The 21,558-nt window shown below is 51.6% G+C and overlaps 6 protein-coding genes across 6 annotated transcripts; 3 read left to right on the forward strand and 3 right to left on the reverse strand.

Moving 5' to 3' along the window:
* Positions 1-673: 673 nt before the first annotated feature.
* On the reverse strand, positions 674-1,914 carry AAFC00_000175 (uncharacterized protein; the record flags this gene model as incomplete). Its single annotated transcript, XM_069341035.1, has 2 exons — positions 674-711; positions 774-1,914. The coding sequence occupies 2 exons, from the start codon at positions 1,912-1,914 to the stop codon at positions 674-676; spliced, it is 1,179 nt and encodes a 392-aa protein (XP_069196382.1).
* Positions 1,915-6,221: 4,307 nt separating this feature from the next.
* AAFC00_000176 (uncharacterized protein) lies at positions 6,222-10,148 on the reverse strand (the record flags this gene model as incomplete). The annotated part of the gene is made up of 4 exons (XM_069341045.1): positions 6,222-6,308; positions 6,374-6,808; positions 6,863-7,290; positions 7,346-10,148. 4 exons carry the CDS (start codon positions 10,146-10,148, stop codon positions 6,222-6,224), a joined length of 3,753 nt encoding a protein of 1,250 aa, XP_069196383.1.
* Positions 10,149-12,050: 1,902 nt separating this feature from the next.
* AAFC00_000177 (uncharacterized protein) lies at positions 12,051-12,475 on the forward strand (the record flags this gene model as incomplete). The annotated part of the gene is made up of 3 exons (XM_069348656.1): positions 12,051-12,230; positions 12,283-12,368; positions 12,433-12,475. 3 exons carry the CDS (start codon positions 12,051-12,053, stop codon positions 12,473-12,475), a joined length of 309 nt encoding a protein of 102 aa, XP_069196384.1.
* Positions 12,476-12,723: 248 nt separating this feature from the next.
* AAFC00_000178 (uncharacterized protein) lies at positions 12,724-13,388 on the reverse strand (the record flags this gene model as incomplete). The annotated part of the gene is made up of 2 exons (XM_069341059.1): positions 12,724-13,175; positions 13,232-13,388. The coding sequence occupies 2 exons, from the start codon at positions 13,386-13,388 to the stop codon at positions 12,724-12,726; spliced, it is 609 nt and encodes a 202-aa protein (XP_069196385.1).
* A 483-nt stretch (positions 13,389-13,871) lies between these two features.
* Positions 13,872-17,994, forward strand: AAFC00_000179 (uncharacterized protein; the record flags this gene model as incomplete). The annotated part of the gene is made up of 2 exons (XM_069341071.1): positions 13,872-16,333; positions 16,593-17,994. The coding sequence occupies 2 exons, from the start codon at positions 13,872-13,874 to the stop codon at positions 17,992-17,994; spliced, it is 3,864 nt and encodes a 1,287-aa protein (XP_069196386.1).
* Positions 17,995-19,942: 1,948 nt separating this feature from the next.
* Positions 19,943-21,320, forward strand: AAFC00_000180 (uncharacterized protein; the record flags this gene model as incomplete). The annotated part of the gene is made up of 3 exons (XM_069341080.1): positions 19,943-20,208; positions 20,268-20,720; positions 20,777-21,320. 3 exons carry the CDS (start codon positions 19,943-19,945, stop codon positions 21,318-21,320), a joined length of 1,263 nt encoding a protein of 420 aa, XP_069196387.1.
* Positions 21,321-21,558: the final 238 nt, after the last annotated feature.

Below are 21,558 nucleotides of genomic sequence, written 5' to 3' on the forward strand. Positions count from 1 at the left end.
CGATGAATTGCCGTGTCGTTCGAATGATGACGCGAATGAACGGCAACGGAAGAATGGGAATCGAAATCAGGCAGCGAAAAACAAGCGAGAAAATGCGAAAACAAAAAAACACACGCTTCCATTTTTTGCCTTTCTATGATGTGAAGCACGCCCAATTCTTCTCCTTCTTGTTGGCTCCTTTTTGTCCTGATGATGAACCGTTCGGGAGAGAAAAACATTAAGAAATTCGTCATCGACGTAGCCGAAGTTCGGCTTATATCCCCTTGGGTATTGACGCTGGTGCGCACTCGAAGCAAAGCGCTGGTCTTGCCCGACTCTTCGTTGGGTTTTTTCTTTCGATGGAACCAGTCTGGCAAACTTGCGCGTTCTTCGGACTTTTACCCCTTGCATCTAGAGAAAAGACGCGCGCGGATGGGGGCTAAGTATGTATTATGATACAAGCTCGTGTCTCGAAAGCTGATCGCAAGTCGAGTCATTCGAGGAAGGGAGGCGGTACGCCATGCCGGAGAGCGGCCCTGTATGCCTGCTCTTATAGTGGCTGTTACGAAGCCTAGGTCTAGACGTACGCGCGGGGGGGGGGGGACCGAATGTGTTCAATGGCCCGAAGCGTCGAATGTGAAGACGAATGCGACGGTCCGGTGAAGAGACCGAAGTTTTGAGGGCATCAATGCATCTAGGAGCCTTGAGTACCGAATTGTGCCTTCCATGAGCCTGTTGTGCAGATTGTCAGTACTATTTCCCTAGATCTAGAAAGCCCTCACATTGTAACATACCTTCAAAGTTGTGCTTGACGAAAGCCATAGGGTCATCGTCCTCGCCGGCGCCCATCTGGCCAACGCCAGGGCTGAAACTTGTGATCGGTAACACTACGACATCGCCAACCTTCTTGGCCTGGGTGATGCCAGTAAAGTGCTCCCACGTGATGTTGCCCTTGCTCGTGCTCATGTCGAAGTATTCGGGATCGTTGAAGAAACGAAAGACAGAGTCGGTCCAGATGGCGGGTCCAGTGAACTCGACGACACTCTTGGCAAGGTGAGCCTTGGTCAATGTACCCGCAGCCTTCTGCTTGAGGGTCTCCTCGGTGATGACAGACACAATGTCGCGTAGCACGGGGTGTCCGGGCTTGCTCTGGATGGTCCACTGGCAGAATTGGACCCGGCGCGAGTACCAGTCGTGCCAATCGGGACGGTCAGGGTCAGCCTCGATGCCAATGACCAGACCATACGAGGAGCGAGGCACGTCGGCGGGGACCCATTCAGTGGCTGGCTTTAGAGCTGCGGTGTCAATGTCCGAGTAGATACCACCCCTCGCCAGCAAGATCAGGTATCGGAAGAAATCAGCTTTCAGGACGGGGGCAGGCAGAGCGTTGTAGGCCTCGAAGACCTCGGGAACGCCGGCGTAAAGATGACGGATCAAGTGGACAGCGACGGCATCAGTGATGACCTCGTGGACAAAGGTCGGGTGCATCTCAGTCCACGAAGCCTCATAAGGTCGGAAGTCCTCGTTGAAGTCACCTGAAGCGGGAGTGACTTTCCATGTCTGCCATACGTATGCGGGAAATTTCGACTCAGGGTCGTATGGAAATTGGTATGCGAGTTGTTGCTTCAGAGGCTTTGCGCGTAAATCCTCGAGAGAGATTTGAGGACGAGGCTTCTTGTATGAGACAGGCTTAGCCTTCTCGGCGGGAGCCTCGAGTGCTGCTGTTGCGGCTGCCGCTGCCGCTGCCACCTCCTCCTCGGTGACGATCGGCGGCGGTGCTGTCTCTTGGAGTTTTTTATTGTCGCTGTAGCTACCCGTCGGCTTGGGTGAATTGGCGGGTAGCAGAGTGGTAGACGACGAGTGTGAGTTCTTCAGGACGAAGAAGAAAGTCAAGACCAGCGCCGCCGTGAGCAGCGCGCGTTTGAAAGTAAACATGGTCAGAGACAATCAAAGAAAAAGAATAAAGAGGAAGCGCAGGTCTAGGACGAGAGAACTGCCAATCGTTTTTCTGTAGGTATTATAGATGACAGGAAACTGTGTCAAGGGGGACCAGCGAAGAACGGTGAAACAACGCTGATAAGTCCGTTCAAGATACAACAGTATGTACCGTAAGGTGAGCAAAGGTACAAGTATGGTAGTACAGAGATACAAAGACATCCACAGAATGCAGAAGGAATCGGGCAGGGTGCAGTCGAGTATATGAGCAAAATCCACTACCATCAACGCATACGCAACAAGCTTCCACGCGCATATTACTTTAGAACGCTTTTGTATGGAACATGGGGATCACCACGGCCGAAAAGTGGGTCCACAGATGCGACTTGACTGCCACACTGCGCTATAATCCCCGCCTCTCGGACTGGTGATTGAATCGAGTGCTCGATTGATTGATCGGAGGTTCGTAGGCTGTGAGCAAAGCAAAAATCGCATAAGCCATGCCATACAAGGACAACCCTCGGCCGCACGCAACCAAGGCAGATGCGACTGTGACATATGGCTATTGCTACTGTGGACTATTTTAATCTCTGTCTCTCGTACACCAACGGTTCTGTGGCGCTGTCTACCGAGCCTTGGAGTTCGTAGCAAAAGACAAAGCAGCCGCCACCGCTTTCCCGTTTGCTTTGGCGTGAGATCGCGATGGCCAATGTCTTATCCTTACTGTAGGCCTTACAATATCTTACCTTACCTTACTTTACCTTTTACGCAAGGCTCTTCTCGCTTTCAACAGGTTGTTAATCTCAGAAAAAAGGCGTTGCAGGAGGCACGGTCCACTTTTCCTTTCCCTCACCTCAGATCAAAGCACACCAGCTTTCGTCGTTAGCGGCTCGTCAAAGCCAACATCGACCTTACCAGATGATCTACCCTGTCCGACTACAGTACACCTTATCTTTCACTCGCTTGAACGCCAGCTTGCAAAGCTGAGCAGGGATACATATGTTGCAAGGTGGTAAGCTTCGTATATATAAATAATCCTCGTACCTCCTTCGGTACAGCCAGCCATTCCTCGAAAGGATCGTTAAAATGGCAAGGCGGCGCGGGCTGTACAGTGGACGTGAGAAAGACAACAACATCCGCAGGTGGACGCTAGTCCCAAACGAACTAGAGTTCCGGCGACATGCCTCTGGCTAATAGTAGCCGCGATGACGACTGCCTTTAGGCCCAGCCCTAGTGAGCCCCTTGCTCGTGTTTCGCATCACCTTCTTCTTCTACTAGACAAGCATTCTCGTGTTGTTATTGTTGTTGACATGCAGCGGGACAACGGCTTCCTGATCGCTGGTTGGGTTTTTGAAACATGTTCCGATTATCTGGTAGTGAACGAATCTCGCTTTCTCTTCTTCTAATCGTTCGACAAAAATATGCCTTAAACACGAATGAATATGCTTTTAATTATTCGCGCAGTCAAGTGAGACGCACTTTTTCACTTCTCAACGTGCGTTGAAAGCGTGATCAGGTTTATTTTGCTTATCGCCCGCCTAAGCTAAGCCCTGCATGAAAAGTCGAAGCATTTGACACTTTGTTGAGCAGAAGCTGCCCTCGGGGCAGACCATGAGCTGATCCCATCGACTTTACAATCTTTCAGCCTTCTTTCTCTTTGCCGTCCCTCTCCAATTCGCCATTCCGCTCATCGATCGCGCACCTTCCCCTAGTCAGGCGTAATATCTCCCTGGCAATGAGGATTGGCACACGGCATACTGACTCGAAGGCGTGACTACTGCCACTTTGTGTCGAGCAACATCAGTGCATCTTCCCTCCTCCTCGGTTGATAATATTTATTTCTTGGCCTGATCGTCCATTGTAACGAGCATACGCGTCCACCACGACCTCCGCGCCTCGCCTCTCTTCGAGCGACGCCGCTTCCTGAGTGGATAATCGCCCACAGACCCGAGACTTCGCTCGACTGACGTCGTCCAACATGGCTTGGGTTGGCCTTTGCCTGAAACAAGAACGTGGAGTTCTCCAAATTCCCAAGCCTCCTTTGTCAATCCCTTGCCTCTTTAACGTGCACCATGATGCCGGTCAAGACTGTTTCACATGCTTCCCTACCCGCAATTTACTGTATCTCTTGTTCTATCGCGAGTCTACGCCCACTTTCCCGAGTTTTATCCATATGTGCAGGAGTGTAAACTGTAATTTGCGCACGCAAAGTCATCCTGTACGACGATGGGCATCTCATACCATGTTACAGTCGGCTCATGAGATTGCGAAGACTTTCTCCTCATCACGCCAGCTTGAAGACTTGACGGCAGATTGATTGTGCGAGACAAGGATAAGTATCATCAATCCGAAATAGTTAAGTCGCTTGTCCATGTGTCCAGCCGCTTTGGCACGATCGTGACGCTGCATCAATTATGCCTAGCTTCTTATATATGTACGCTGTTCCGCGAACAAGATCGTCGCCATCAATCGCTTCATCCCCCCTCAGTCTCCGTTGATTCCAGCGATCCCTGCTGGCTGCACGCAGTATGTCGTTTGAGTACAGTAAATATTTTCCATACCCACCATCAGCCAAGCAAGGTTGCTTAGTGGAATAAATGGGATGGGAGTTTCTCTACCCGCATCGAATACCGCATGCATGCACGATACATACCTATCCCTGTTCATGCATGCATGCATGCACATCCAGCTGTCCGTCTATTTGTCGTTCACTTATCCACCACGCCCCTCTGTATTCTCCGAAGGACCCCTCATCTGCAAGCTTATCTTGTCACCCTTTCCTGACTTTCCTTACTCTGTCTACGTGCATACACCAAGACGGGACGTGAAAGCGACGACGACATTTCCTCCGCATCATGGGGACCCGACATCGATGGTGATGGACGAGCAAGCGAGGCGACAGAGTTGTCGGTATCCCTGTCCGACTTGGTTTGGAAGCACCCAGGGGGGCCCAGACACTCCGTCTGCATGAAGGGACGAGTGTGGATTGGGAGTGTCTCTCGCATACATGCTTAGCAAAGCTTGGTGCATTCGTGAAGAGCGTCATTGTGTCCATACGCCTTATCTCTTTTTAAAGTCTGCTGCAGCAGCTAGACAGAACCTTCCTCTCCCAAAGCAAGGGGGTACCATTTCCTCGTGTGCAAGAAAGAGAGACAGTAAACCCGCCAAACGCAAAGCAAAGCAAGGTACAGTCGTAGAGTAAGAAGCAGCATAAACACAAATCTATCGCAGTTGTCTCATGCAAGTCTGCGCTTTCGGAACAGCTGTATTCTTCTACCGGTAGACTTCACATACAACACTCACTACATGCAAAAGGTCAGACCCAGCACTAAACTCTCCGTGGAAGGTCGTGTAAGCTTGTCATGTACGCCAGGTACTTGAGCGACAATCCTTACCTATAGGCAGTCTACTAACCGCAAACCGCCAACCGCACACCTCACAACCTCCTCGACGGCACCAAAGACCCTGTCCCTAGCATTCGAGTACAGGAAGCACGAGAAGTATACGCTATGCAACACGTCTCTGACGGCGTGGTGGAGAGGGGAAGTGTCCACTGAGTTACTCTACCTATTTTATCTTGGCTATTAATACTATCACTACTAGGATACAACAGTGTATTCTGCTGCCCTTGCCTCGAACGGTAAGGTATTATTTGGCAAGGTAACGGCTACCATAGGTGGGCGTTTGTCTATCCAGCCTCGTCGTTGTCGTGCACTCGTGGTCAGGGTGGACGCATGAGTTCATCTAATGTACTTACTATGTGAACGAGATAGGAATCATATACTCCATGCTCTCACGGACGAACATTGCCCGTCTTTGAGGATCTCTGCTCTGCATGTGGCTACTATAGCTGATTGTGCATTTTTGCTCTCCGCTGCGCCATACTGCCTTGGTCTTTCCTTCTTCGGCTCACAATCGCTGTGAAGAACACGGTTTCACTAAATGGCATACACGGCTAGGTGTGAGGAGTTGTCTCACTTCTGTCCAGCTGGAGGACTTGTAACATGATGAACATGGTCTACCTTCAGTTTGTCTGTCCTCAGCTTTGGAGGGGAAAAAAGGATTGGGAATGTTAGGTTTGTTTGTGTTTCCGTTTCTATCATTTCTACCAAGCTGCAAAATGAAGAAAGACAGATGATGGGGGGATTGTGTGTGTGAAAGATGTAGAAGAAGAAGAGGAGGAAGAGGAAGAGGCGGAACAAGAAGAAATAGAAATGAGGAGTATAAGGTTGTACGCGAGACATGGTATGGGTTGTTGTAGTGACGAAGGTAGTAGTACTAGAAAGAACAAATGGAGAAGTAAAGAATCATTGCCGTGGCGACTGAGGTCGCCCCCAGAAATCGAGACTGGCAATGACATCTTCTCCCATCTCGTCCTCGTAAGCGTACAGGATCTGTGCGATGACACATCAGCAAATCGTTCTCTCACATGATCATTGCTGACAAATAACAAACTCACCTCTCTCGAACTGGAGTGCAAGAAGCGCACGTTCTTGGCTGTGAGAATACAGACCAAGCCACCAGTTTCCGTAAGTCTGATTTCGATGAACTCTTGTTCGAATGCCAATATGTACTTGTCGCCCCATGTGGCAAAGGCGGTCGGCGCGCCCTCCCAGTTGATGCGCCAGTCGTTCCTCGCTCGCCAACCGTTCTTGTTGACGAAGAACGAAAAGTCGGTGTAGCAGAGCAAGAATTCGGAGGGTGTGCGCTCGATGTAGATTGGTTTGACGTTCTCGCGACGCACGACAAAGTCGAGCGAGGTGTCTGCCTGGTCGAGCAATGACTGCGTCTCGAGTGTCTCGAGTGACACAATCTCGAAACCTTTGGCACCTCCCACACAGAGCTTGGAACGCAAGAAATGTATGCTGTTGGACTCCATAGGGATGTAAAACTCCTGTTTTTCCGTGAGTGGGCTTGCCGTGCGGATCGTAGAGTCGGGTCTTCTCACCTTGTACGGTCTCAAGACCTCTTGTCCACCGGCAAGCATCTTCGCCAAGCCCGACTTCTTCTTACCCTTGGTCATGGAATCCATAGGCTCATACACCTTGACAGTACTGGAAAGAGAAGACGACTTGACGCAGCACACCAGCAACTGTCCATTGCACATTCCAGCATTGAAGTAATTGGCATGACAAATCTTTCGTCCGCGCTTCGAGGGCGCAGCCTGGCTTTCCTCAGGGTCCAGAGCGTCGAGTGGGTATGAGTACATGACCTTGTCAGCCAGCACCAGCAATATCTGGTGTTGCTCAAGCACGTCGATCTGAGTAACCATCTTGCAGTCGAGCATGCGCTTGGGCTTGTGTGACGCATCGCGAGGCTTGCGATCTGCGACGTAGACTCCGAAGTCTGTACCGAGGACGAGTTTTCTTGCGCCATCTAAACAATCAATTAGCATAAATTGACGTGTTGGTATTGCTTGTAAGGGACTCACCAATCGGCACGCAGCAGTTGACTCTGACTGCAGACGTGAAGAAACCTTCACTAATGTTGGTCTTCGTGAAGATGTTGCTGCGCTCTCGGAGTTTCTCTTGCTGAGAGTGGATGTGCTCCATCCACTTCTCTCGTTGAATAGGGGATGTACAGTATAGCGTCAATTCATAGCCGCCCTTGCCAAGTCGCTTGAATGTCAACGGGTATCCGTCCTCCTTTTTGGTGTTGGCAGTGGTAATGTTTCTCGTACCGGGTATCATGCTTGACGAAGGGCGTTTCGTTATGCCCAGTCTGGGCAGAACTTCATCCATCTGGGTGATTACAAGCAACTCTAAAGGTATCGGTTTTCGGTATACTCTCTGCTCCTCACGTTTGTTCACGGTTTTTGTCCTGACCAGTAAGACTGCGTGATCGAACAGATATGCTTGCACATCTGGTACTTCAGCCGTCGGTGCCTTTTTCAATGTACTCTTGAAGACCAGTTGGCGGTTCTCTTCTGTGAGCTTCAGGTCCACAAACTGAATGGTACCCCACTTGAGTGACTGGTTGAGCTGCATAAGTTGCTGAATATTCTCAGCTTTTCCAGATTCTTCGTTGACCCTGGTCAGGATCTCTTTGATGACGGCGATGGCCTTGGGAATGTCCTGCTTATCGGGGTTGCCCTCTGCAGTGGGCTTGACAACATTCTCCAACAGCAAGGGATATCTTGCGAGACGAGTCGTTGGCTTGGTTAGATAACCGTTCAATTCGAGCTTCCTGGACTCTTTGAGTCTCTCCGTCTCTTCGACAAACTTAGCGAAGGCGGGGTTGGTAGACTTCTCCTTTTCGAACTCGAATTTACCAAAAAGTTGGTTGGCACCATATTTGATGAACGGGGAGAATTGGCCGACGTATTCTAGGAAGACATCTCCGATATTCCTCACGATGGGGTTCTGCTGCTGTCTCCGCGTAAGGGCGCTTGCCAAACGGACGTTCACAGAATGGACTTCCTGACAGTTGGAAAATACGGTCCTGATGAATTTCTCGCGGCGATGCTCCGGAATTGGTGAGATGTTCGGGTTTCGTAGCGGTTTGATCCAGAAGTCCCGCAAGTACTCGAGATCTTTGACGAAATCGCGTTCGGTATACATAAGCTCGGCAATGACCTCCTGTCTCTTCTTCTCCTTCTCGTCGACGCTCTTGGCGATTTCTTCGGAGACAGTGTTGATCCATAGTCTCTGCTCGTTCTCCGGCTCGTCTTTTAAGCTTGATTGTGAGCTCTCTCTCTTCAGGCCAGGTCCCAGCTTCAGATTGAGGCGCTGTTGTTGCTCGAGACGTCGCGGACATGCGATCGAGTAACAGAGGTGATCTCTGGTGCAAGTGGGCGAGTAACACTCGGTAAGTAATGTGAAGACGCCGTTGACTTCGGGAGGCTCGTCGACCAGAGCTTCCTTGAATTGGTACATCTCGGTGGGCGAATCTCGGAGGCGATGGGCGTAAGCAACCTCGTGAAAGAACTTTTGAGCATCCAAGGAACGGCCTAACAGCAGCGCCAAATTTCGATCAGAGGTTCGAATAATGTAGGCAATCAGCTCGACGGCGTCGTGACCCGTGAACGCATTCTTGTAGACCAGACTGTCTTTCTCCCTGTCACTCAAGGCGATGCGCTCGCGGAAGGCTTGCGCGACCTTAGAGAGCAGAGCACCATAGACTAGAGACGGACGTTTCTGGGCGACCATGGTGCTACCGGTCATCTGGCTATTCGATCTCGTACTTGACGGTGCTATCGATGGCGAGGGTCGTGGCGACTGAGCTTGGTGTTCGTGGAAATCGGGAGAGGCCATCGCGGTCGATGCCATGGACATGGTGCGTGATTGAACGCTGCTCTGACTGGGGGTCCGCGTTTTCGCATCGTGGTATGGATGAGGTGGCTGTTGTGCCTGAGGGTGAGCGGCGCCCGGTCGGGCATCCGACTGCAGCCCATCGCCCCCGGAGTCTGTTCTCTTCCTGTTCGGTATGATTCTTCCGCTCATTGTCTGCATGTGATCGTTGTCTCGCGCGTAGGATGACATGGACATTGTTCTTTCGTCGGATGGTCTGTCAGGCACCACGCGGCCTTGAGCAGTTGTTCGCGCCAGATGGTTCATGTAAGACGGCTGGCGAAAAGCATTTGCAGGAGCCATGCCGTAGCTAGCAGCGGCGGGAGAGAAGGATGGGCGGGAAGTCGCCGCCATGGACTGCGATCTAAAGCTGTCAGAGTTCAATGCAGGAGGGGCGCCAGGAGAAGTACCGGGTCCCTGGGTGTAAGCGCGGTGGTATTGCTGAGCGGGGGTGGGAGCGCGTGGATCCAGCCTTTGGGGCGCACCATATGGTCGACGGTCGGGTCTCAAAGGTTGTGGAAGAAACTGTGGCTGAGGTTGGCGCTGAGGTTGAGGATGCGATGACTGGGGACCTCTGGGAGGATAATCTCCGTTGACAGCAGGGCCCATGTTGGATCTCGGCGAGGGATATCCATTGGCAGGTTGTCGCAGAGGAGGAGCCCTCTGCATGTACTCGGCTGTCTGGCCCGACATGGTCGCCGCTCTCTCGGTCAAGTGTGGTGGGGCCTGTGAAGTCATGGTCTGAGACCTGCCAGCAGTGGATGGAGGTGCGCCGAAAATGGAGTTGTAGGCGGCATCACGCTGGTACGATGAGGCAGTATCAGGTCCACGAGGGCGAGCATGGGCGTTGGGTTGAGCTTGAGCTTGAGCTTGAGGGTAAGCATGGTTGGAACTAGGAGGTGCTCGCCCGTAGCCGTTGCCCTGAGGTGCATTGTACTGCGCCATGTAATAGTTGCAGTCGACGCTACTTTATCTGGAGCCCGCTATGGGGAGGACATCCGACAGGCTCGCTAAAGCCTTAGCACCTTGTAGCCAGAGTCGCGAGCTGGCTAGGACAAGCGATCGAATACCAAAGACCGGATGTGTAAGAAAAGCTCGGTTGGTGGTGATGATGATGATGATGACGATGGAGATGAAGATGGCAATGTTGAAGATGATGATGATGATGATGGCGGTGGTGGAGGGGGGGAAACGAGAGCAGAGGAAATGGGAGAAGGCGGAGGTGTACTGAATAAGAGAGGCCTCTCCTGTCGCGGAATAATGGACTCGGACGAGACCGAAACCTGAGTGCTTGACACGTTCCCCTTGTGTTAGTATCAGCAAGAACAGTTGTAGATGTCGTCGCCGTCGCCGTCGCTGTCGTCGTCGTTTGTTCGTCAAGCGCTCGCCGTGTCCTGTCTCAAAGCGGCCGGCTGTTTCCGATATCCGCTTCTTCAAAGGGTTTCGTCAATTATGGTACCTTAATCCGCCAAGCTGACCGTACACATAAAGATAGGATGCGTGATGCTGTCGAACAGAGAAAATCAATACCAGTGATGAGACATGAGGAGTCGCCTCTCTGGCTCGGCGGGGAATGGATACAATCAATCGAGTCAATCAAGGTGTTGATAATAGGATCAAGTCTGTTGAAACAGCGTCTATGTGTTGCCAATTTTGGCTGATAACGAAAGTGAAGATCATCGGATCAACAGCGAAAACAAGCCAACACGGTGAGAGTGAGATAGTACAGGGGACAAGACAGGGCAATGATTGCTATTAGATAGAACGCACGTTTCGACGACCCTAGGAAGGTAAGGTACTTGACGTACGGCAGGTAATCTGTACTGTAGATTTCAGAACTCGACTCTGCTTTTGCTACCTTAGATACAGGAATTACTGTAAATATTACTGTCCCCAATGATACCAGGAACCGTAGAGTACAACTTCGTTATTCGTTGTGTCCAGCCTGTGCCTGTGCCTGTGCCTGTGACCAAAGCAGCTACATTACTTCTCACCATGGAAATACCTCGAAACCTCGATGCTATTGGACACTTCAATAATACTTCCGCTTCCGCTTCGACTTCGACATGGACATGGACATGGACATGGACTTGGACTTGGACTTGGACTAAAGTACCAGCTTGCCTGAGGCGTCCGTGCGTTAATCCAAAGCCAGGTCTTGGGGTCATACGTCGGTCGGTCGGTCTTCTTGGCTGTCACTGCTGCTACTGCTACTGCTATTGCTGCTGCTGCTGCTGCTGCTGCTGTATACCTTACTGGCTCACCAAGGCATTGAGCATTATCCATCCTTCGCCTTGCCGCAGGACCACCATTCACCCCCTTGATCGATTTCTTGAGGTCTTCGCTATCTTCTCGCCTCATATCAGACCCTGCATACGACTGCACATAGTGCGCCACCTCCTGCGAGCTTCAACATGGCTGTCGACTCGGAATACACACCCAAGTTCGCGCCTTTCTTCGGAATGGTAACCATCAGTCAGAGCCATATGAGGTTATACTTATAATACTAACTGCTTCTCAGGCCGGCATAGCTTTCGCGGTACGCTTTCGACGAATCTATACCGCCACTTGGCCGCATACACATGAGACTTCACGCTGACACGTCTGCGCCTCGTAGATGATATTTGGATGTAAGACTCGCAAGGCCGATTCCTCCGTCTATACCTTGCGAATACGACTGACACACTCAAAGGCATAGGTGCAGCATATGGTACTGCCAAATCAGGCATTGGTATTTCCGGTGTGGGCACATTCAGACCGGATCTTATCATGAAGGCATGTTCCAGACTGGACGAATATCCTCACATCCGGCGCTCTAATCTCCCATAGTCACTTATCCCCGTCGTCATGGCCGGTATCATTGCAGTCTACGCTCTTGTCGTTTCGGTGTTGATCGCCGGAAACATTCGTCCTCCTCCGGACAAGCACTACAGCCTGTTCGAAGGTTTCATGCATCTCGCCTGCGGCTTGTCAGTAGGCTTGACCGGCCTGGCTGCTGGCTACGCTATCGGTATTGTTGGAGACATGGTGAGCTTTTTCCGACCGCAACACTGTTGAAATAAACACTTACAGTCTGCAGGGCGTGCGTTCGTACATGCAACAGTCCAGGATCTTTGTCGGCATGGTCCTCATCCTCATTTTCGGTGAAGTCCTCGGTCTCTACGGGTGAGCATCTGTTCCAACAGCACTAGAACTCACTAGAATCCCACCCACTAATTCATACGTTCAGGCTCATTGTCGCTCTGATCCTCAACACCAAGGCTGCTGGCTAGAGTGCCCTCCAGGACATTCAGATCTGCTAGAAACAATGCATACCAAACGAACATGAGTCGAGGGAGACGCAGCGCCGTATACCCGTACTCAGGCGCCGCCGCCTTGTCATATACAACGATTGCCTTCGATGTATACAAGAGCAAGGGATGTAATATTTATCAACACCATTCAGAGTCACGCAGGGCGATCTTTCTCGCAGACATGTATGAAGTCACGCTTCTTTCAGCCGCGATTATGTATAGCAGCTCTAAAAATCCTGTATTCCAGTCTCACCTGTACGGCTGATTTCCTCACCTACAAATTCGGCCGCCTCTTGGTCGAAATAGTCATCTTGCCTTCGCCTAGTTTCCTCCTCCCAATCATCATACTCGTCGTTGCCGTCGACCTGGCCGTAATCGAAGTCATGATCCTGCCCTCTCAGGAACCTCTGCTCCATGGCGTATCGCCACTTATCCAAGCCTTGCTGGCGGTCTTTCGGCCGGTCTTCTTCATCTTGCTCTACAGCGATAATGGACCCAGCTGCGTCGCGCTTGTACACTAAAGGACTGTTTGGGTCCGGGTTTTGCAGGGCGGCAACTTTTGCTTCTGATCGCATGATATCTGCTTCCATTATGCCCGACCAACCTTGCTTCTTGCCGTATGCCTCTCTCTCCGCCGTGGTTTGAAATCGTCTGACCATACGGTCATATAGTAGTGGGTCTTTGGCAAATGTTACTGTCAGTCCTACAAAGCAGATCATGGCTGGTGAGAATGACCTGCAAGCTCTAGAGTTGCCGAGTCGAAATACTCGGCATGCTTCTCGAGATATTTCCGTCGCCTTGTCTTGACTTGTAGACGCGCCGTACGCGCCTCTTCACTCTCATGTCTGCTGTCTGAAGACACCGAAACAGTGTCTTTGGGGAAATGAGGCATCCTCGCAGAAAGCCCACACAGACATGAACACGGCTGGTACTGCGACAGCCCGAGTGGAAGTAATCGTTCTATCTCAGTGATTAATTATCAAGATTCTAGGTACACATGCGGCAAGGTGGGCCGTATCGATGTGTCTCGTGGATATTCTTGGCAAAGCTCCGAATACGGCCAAGACCGAGGCTTGCACATCATCGATTGCGTGGGGTGGGATGGCCAAAACAGCCTGAACCCTTGAACTCTAAATCCCACAAGGCTACAGCGAACCTCTAGGCTTCCACTTTCGATGTTCGAATAACTGCATTTGGCCCCCAATTCTTTGCATTTCACCCAGAGCCGAGAAATATATCGTTCTTATCTAATTATGCGAACAACTATTGTCGCAAGTGCAACTCTAGATCTGTTGAAATCGTGAAGACGACATGAGATCTAGCTGAAACCACGTTTACTCCACAACAAGCAGGTGTGGAAGCGACACTACGAATCATGCAGTCGATATCACACTTCGCAGGGGATCTGACCTTGCTCTACACGGAAACAAAGAAAAAAGCTCTCAATAGTACAGGCAAACATGAAACGATACCGGCATTATCACATCTTGACCGTAGACTCAGAATTCAGAAAGACCGCCTGGTCACTTGGGGTCTCGAATGGACGGACCAAGAAAAGGGCTCCGGTGGCGACATCGATGCATCTGTCGCTGAAGCTGGTATGACAGAGACGGTCACCAGCGTTCTGGGCAATATCCAAGAAGTTCTCGAGCAGGCCGAAAACATCAAGTCATCGGTCTCTGCTTGGTCGACTCCCGAAAAGTCGACACTGTCTGCGAGTGACGAGACAAAGTATGGCGAGCTTCTGAAAGACCTCAGCTCCTCAATCGATATACTCTACGAAATTTCAACCACAAGACGGGCAATCGCCGCCGGGTCTCATCCGACTTTCTCGAGCGACAGGTACGAAGATGAATATGCTCCCGGAACAATAGTCTCCGGAACCACGCACAGAAAGCAACCCCTCCGATCACCAAGCTTCGCAGCTTCCGAATTGACCCTCGTCAATCCAGCGTTCGCAAGACCAAATCTGTCTCCTTATGCGGGACTGCCAGCGAGTCTAAACCCTCAAGCTCTGGAACTGCCTGCGGAGGCGCCACCTCCCTACGATACCTTTGGTGTACCCTCAGCGACTCGCATGATCGGCCGTCTGATCAAGCCATTGGCTCCAGAGAGTGTGCAAGCGGCTCTTCCAAGCTCTTCTCATGAAGCATATGTTCTGGTAGAGTATGCCAATTATGACTCTCTTTATCACGCGACTGGCGTACCACCCCCTTTGCAACGACTCGAAGGCCTTGCCGCTGCTCTAGCTGCAATACAAGCGAAGCAACAGCAATCTCTGATTCTACTTGGCTACTTCGAAGACCCCAGCCAGCCTCGTATTGGCTTGGTGTATGACTTTCTCGGCGCAATACACGATCGCTCCCGCGTGGATCAGTTAGTTCCGGTCAGCCTGCTGAATCTGGTTCAGACAGCCAACAAGGGAGGCAAACCAGCCGACGTTGCTAATGCTACCCCCTTCCTGGAAGATCGATTCAAGGTTGCACTCCGTGTCGCAGAGAATCTGAGAGACTTGCACGTAGAAGGCTATTCTCATGGTAATCTCAATAGCGGTAGTGTGGTCTTCTTCCGACAAGGTCAAAGCTCGCAGCTCCGGAGGGGGGAGCTGCATCGGCCGACGCTCTCTGCCTTTGACATGTTTTCCCGAACAAGAGTCGAACGCACTAACGACGCTCCTACCATGAACATCACCCGACATCCACTTGACCACAACGGTGATCAGAGCTACATAAAGGCCGTACAATTTGATTTGTACGGACTGGCGCTATTGCTTCTCGAGATCGGATTGTGGGTGCCTTTACATGACTTGTACAAAGCCAAGTATACTCTCAAAGACTTCAAGCTGCGGATTGAGAAAATCTGGGTTCCGAGGCTGGCGGCTAAATGCGGCTCGCTTTACATGCGCGCTGTGCAGACGTGTCTCCGCCTTTCAGATGATCCAGAAATCGACAAGATCAACCCGGATGTCATATATGAGAACATCATAAGGCGTCTCAAGCGATGTTGTTACCTCGATGAAGATGAGATGATCATGCCGGAGACGGACATGGTGACTCCGCAAGATCAGGTGGCACTCTGGCACAATCTGACCTCGAATCGACCATTGCAGGGTCAGATGCAGAAACACGTACCGAAGACGTCGAACACGTTGAGTACCCCAGCCATGTCCTCCGCCTTCTCGACCAGATCAACTTCGACAATCAGAGATGAGCCTGACGTGGCGGATAGAACCGCATCTGCGACACGGGGTATCACAAGTAGAGGTTCGACAGTCGAGAAGCCACCTGTACCATTCCGTGAATATCGACAGAAGGTCGTTTTTGTACAACGTCGATGGAGGGAATGCTGCAGACATATCAGGGAGAGAAGGAACAGGCCTGCTGCGTCTGACCGTTCTACTGATATTCTGCACGGTGGTCCTCACTTAGAGCGACGGTTCAGCGCGACAGAAGCTCGCCGCAGCTCCGAATCTCTAAGAAGATGCCAAGTGTTCCCCATCAAGCTGCCTCAGCCAGCCCTGGATGATTGGCATACCAACCTGGGTATGCGTTTATCCCGTATCGTTGAGCGAGCCTTGAAGGATTCGTCCGAGTCTTCAAGTATCGATCTCGTCGGCCTCGGACATGATCTGTGTTCAGCGAAGCCTACTATATTGGTCACTTGCGCGAGCACAGCCAGAGTCAAAGCAGCATTAAAACGCAAGTTTGACTACGACAGATCCATGTTCGACTTGAAGGTCCGTAAGGGACGCATCGCTCTTGCGAGGGGAAGCAGAGCACGAGACAAGTTGGCGAGTCGAACGAACAGCATAGGCGGAGACAACGATGATGGTGAAAGGTATTTGTTCTGAGTTCTTTTAGCGTTTTTGCTTTGGTCTGCTCTATACCCAACCATGTTTTCTTTATGCCCCGCGGGGTGTTTCTTCTTTTATATTTCAAACGGAACCATATGCCGAGAGAATGCAAGAAATGACACATTTGCCTTGTGCACACGTCCGCGCGAAGACTTCACAGGCGCTTCCCCTGCTTTATCCCGCCGCAACAATACCTGAACAATTAGATCTGCCCGAGCCGGCGGCTGACTCGCCTGTCCATAGTGATGACGCTGCACCGTTGAATCCCTATTTCCAGCAGCGACCTTTGTGCGGCGCTTCGATTGGGGCATATCTGCCTAGTTATGGTCACCTGGACCCTGTGTCGTACGGAGGGGTTGTAATGGTGGAGCGTGGGGGACAAGTGAAACCTTATGGAATGAGTGTACATCACATGCTTGACCCTCCAGAAGGCGACGACGGTGACAACTCCGCCATGTCTTCGTCCACCAACACCAACACCGACTTGGACGAGAGTAGTTCTATCAGTAGCACGCTGGAGTCTTCCGAAGAAGACAGCGATGAAGATGGCGGATACGTATCCTCTGACTTCGAAAGCGACATCTCGGACGATGAGACTGGCGTCGCCGCCGGCCATGGCAGAGCCTCACATCGAGCTGAAGCTGGCGATAAAGCAGGCGTGACCATTGACATGTCTCCAGCGATTCAAGTCACGCAGCCTGCATTTCGCGATGCGTGGGATATGCAATTGCATGCCGACGATGCCCCGCTCGAGGAGTTGGACGAAGACCACCTCGCGTCATACAGATTGGGATCTGTCTTTGCTTCCTCCGGGCTAAGACGTGTCACTAGAGGAGGCATGCGTCACGAAATCGACTGGGCACTCATCGAACTTGACCCACCTCGATTGCAAAACTACAACTTGGTTCAAGGAGGACGTCGATATTACAGTGACGCCAGCTCAGGCACAGACGCATGCAACAAAGTCACTGTTCAACCGGACCTAAAGACTCCTGTTTGTCGACAAGAAGGAGTATATGGACCCAAGGACGATCTCTATCCCATGAACATTGTAGCTTCGCAAGAGCTGGCCGGTCTAGACGTGCAATGCTTTGGGCGGACAAGCGGACTTGCGCGCGGCACGATCAATGCATACATGAGTTTCGTCAAGATCCGCGGTCGTCGCACATTTAGCGCATGCTGGAGTGTCATGGGAGGATTCGGGGTAGGTGGGGATTCGGGTGCGTGGGTGCTGGACAACCGGACGGCAGGACTGTGCGGTCACGTGCTCGCGGAGAGTAATGGCATGGCATACCTCTGCTCGATGCAGGTGCTCTTCGAGGATATGAAGGCAACGCTGGGAGCGAGTGCGATCTACCTTCCTGGCGGAGAAAGCAATGCGGTAGTCACCAAGGGCGCAGTCATCGTTCACGGGGATACTCGAAGCACCGCGACACAATCCGGACCTACCACTGCACTCGAAGCGGACATCGCAGGATCTATCGCTGGATTGGAGATCACGAGGGATGGTGCAGGAGCAAAGAGTCAGTCACTGTCAGCGAGGCGGAGCAGATATACCGGGGTCAACGGCAAAGCAATTAAGGGCAAGTCGAGTCATTGTGTCAGACTGGGTCAGGGGCGGCAAGAGACTGCCGTGAGGACATGAACAGGATTGGAGACTCGATCTTGCATAGGACCAATTGCATAATGCGGTATAACAGTGAAAGGCCAAGACGACGACGTCAGGATATGATGTAGGCATTATTTTCATTTCGTAACTTACTGTCCAACAACAGAGTCTACGTCTGCAGTATGTGAGTGCAGCATGTACGGAGACAGAGGTAGATTGACGCCAGCATCAACCCTCTCGAAAACAGTATCCACATGTCCACGTGGAAACCACACGCATGGCCCCGAAGCCTAGGCAGAAGCATAATATAGTACGACACAGTGACAAATGCGGAAAGTGGATAAACAATGTAGAAAGGATCGACCGCGAAGGAAAATGAATCGATGCTGTAGTCGCTAAGCGGGTTCAAGCTTAGTCCGACAATCAGTCGACAGTCGACGAGCCAAACCAAGCCAAGCTCGGCGACAAGGGTAGGGAGGCCGGCTGGCCCAAAGCGCAAGTCCGCACCTTTGCCTTACTGCTTTAAGTCGAAGTGGATATCATTTTAGTCCAATGGTGCTATCTATCTATTCTACCGATAGTAGTGTGGTGCTCTAATAGTCAGTAGTTGGTGCAAGAGGGGCAAGGAGGAAGGGGAGACCAAGGGGCGGGAAGGCGGCCACTCGAGTGACAGCAGCGCCACATCGGTCAACCCCTGAATAGCAGAATGGGAAGGGGGGCTTAGAAGAGGGCTGGCTGGCTGGCGGGCTTTGTGGGTTGTTGTTGCAGAGGAGCAGCATTTAGTCAATCAAGAATAGAATAGTGTCTGGAGACATGTGGACCCGATGCACCTCAGTCGACTTTTCCTTCCCGATGGGGCTCTGGCGCTGTAAGGGCAATCATCATACCTTAGCTTTCTAAGGGACGGATCTGGCGATAATGGCCCGGCGGCCTGCTTCGTAGTCGTATTCGTAGTAGAGTAGCCGTCGTCTTCGTCGTCGTCGTTGTCGCGTCTAGGCGTTGCTCGTCTCATGGCCGAGGGTGTCTTCTTGTCGAGATGATATCTCATGATAGTGACAGGTAACCACCCATCCGCAGAATATGAACCGACTGCCAAAAAGAAAAGCAATATTATGAGTAGCGAGTACAGGTGCGGTACTATTGCTACACTGTACAAGCAAATTCACAAGAATGGAGTTTTTGATGATCCACAAGCTTTCTGCTGCTTTGAGACAACAATAACAACGATAACTTGCCTACACTCTATTCTTTACTTATTCGGTATCTACAATCTAAAAGTCGGGATTGCTTTGGCTGAGGTAGCGAAAAAGAAGAACATTCGTCTTGGACATTTCATTCCAGAGAGCAAAAGCAAAGGGTTGGTTAGGTTGGCTTATGCGAGTGCGAGAGGCGAGGCTCATTCAAGTCTTCCAGCACAATAAGCTTCTCATTGAATCCCTACCGACCGTTGTGTTTCCAAGTCCAAGGGTCTTTTCTTTGCTGGTGTTGCCCCTTGCCATATTTACTACTGCTACTTCTTCTGCTGTACTTGGTGTCACGTATTCATTTGCTTCTTGGACTTCGTTCCTTCTCTTTTCCCCTTCCTTTTGATGCAATCGAACGCAACACGAATGTTATAGAAAGCCGTCACGAATCCCAATCCAGTCCAGTCCGCTCTACGCTGTTGCCTTGACCCGCTTTCCGCACTTTTGGTCATTCGTCATTCGTCATTCTTCCTTCTCTACCTTTACCGAGATCGTTTCGTCCGTCACTTTTGCCCGTATCGGCTATATTTGGACATCCGCAGACCAAGGTACTGCTACTGCTGCAATCTCGACATCCACACTCGCTTTCGCTTTCGCTACACCTGACTCAATACACTTTGCTCTCGGGGCCTGTCCGAGGGAAGCCGTGCGAAGCTCAACAACAATAACATAACGTCCACTCTCCGAGTCGCACTGGTATAGGTGCTTTGCGATCCGAGGGCTCAAGAGCTTCCACAACCATGGTGGAAGACAAATACATCGGGTTGGCGCTGGCCGTCACCTCGACCCTCGCCATTGGCACGAGTTTCGTCATAACCAAAAAGGGCCTGATGCAGGCCAGCGAACAACATGGCTTCGAGGGCGACGGCTACTCATATCTCAAGAGTCCGGTGTGGTGGGGAGGAATAGTCACCATGGTCATTGGCGAAATCGCAAACTTCGCCGCATATGCCTTTGCGCCAGCGATTCTCGTGACGCCTCTGGGAGCGTTGAGTGTCCTCATCGGGTGAGTGTTTTGGTCCCTGCAGTCGTGTTTCTCTGATCTGGCTGACCATTATTCTGCAGAGCTGTACTCGGCGCATACTTTCTCGACGAGCGGTTGGGAACCCTCGGCAAACTGGGATGCGCAATGTGTCTGATCGGAGCCGTGGTCATTGTCCTACACGCCCCTCCGGACAAAGATGTGCAGACCATCGACGAGATCCTCAACTACGCCATTCAGCCCGCCTTTTTGTTCTATTGTCTGCTGGTCATCGTCTTCGCTGTCGTCATGATATACAGGGTCGCTCCGCGCTATGGACGCAAGAACCCTTTGATCTATCTGTCAATCTGCAGCACTGTCGGTTCCGTGTCCATCATGGCCGTCAAGGGTGTTGGTGTCGCCACGAAGCTCACCTTTGCTGGAAACAACCAATTCACTCACCCGAGTACTTATGTCTTTATTCTCGTCACTGTTGTCTGCATCCTGACGCAGATGAACTACTTCAACAAGGCGCTCAGCCAGTTCAATACCAACATGTGCGCATCATGACAATTCTGCTGTCTTGCGATCCCAGCTGACGTCTTTTTCGCAGTGTAAATCCTCTTTACTATGTCACCTTCACCACCTGCACCCTCGTCGCATCCTTTATTCTCTTCAAGGGCTTCAACACCACCGACGCGGTCAACACCATTTCCCTGCTCTGCGGCTTTCTCACCATCTTCACCGGCGTTTATCTGCTCAATTTGTCTCGCGAAGATCCGGACGGCCAGAGTCATATGGGTGGGGGAGTAGACAGAGACTACGATGTGGATGGCATTCCTACCGACGGTGTAGCCGCATCATTGACCAGACGATCTATTCAAGCGCGACGAAGCAGCGATCTACATCGAAGGTCCACTAGCGGCAGCTTTGCATACGTCGGTCGACGGAGCGGCGACAACTCACGCGAGGGATTGATGCACAACTACGACCTCGAGTCGGCGAACGGCGACCGCTTCGGACTCGGCGAGCTTTCAGAAGAACCGGACGAGAGCGACGGCGATCACAGGAGGAGTTTCGGAGACGGACAACTCAACGGGGGTGGTGCCAATGGCAAGATCAAGGTCGAGCGCGTGAGGCCTACCAAGTTCCGGTGACCTTGAGATGCGAATGGTTTCGATACTCTGGCTGACATGGGCGGCCCAGTGAATGCTGGCAGTATGGACTTTTCCCGGTACCCCGAATTGAGTCCTCGGTGGAGCTGCGCTCGTGGACGATGTTTTGCGCGAAACAGCTGTCTTCTCCAGACTGTGATTCGTGACATTGGAGACTACGCATGGACTCTCATGGCTGTGTGGCTGACGAGCGGCGCATCTGTTGCCAACGATATACTCC

The sequence above is a fragment of the Neodothiora populina genome, assembly GCF_041146345.1.
Source record: "Neodothiora populina strain CPC 39397 chromosome Unknown canker_contig_1, whole genome shotgun sequence".
NCBI classification, from domain to species: Eukaryota; Fungi; Ascomycota; class Dothideomycetes; order Dothideales; family Dothioraceae; genus Neodothiora; species Neodothiora populina.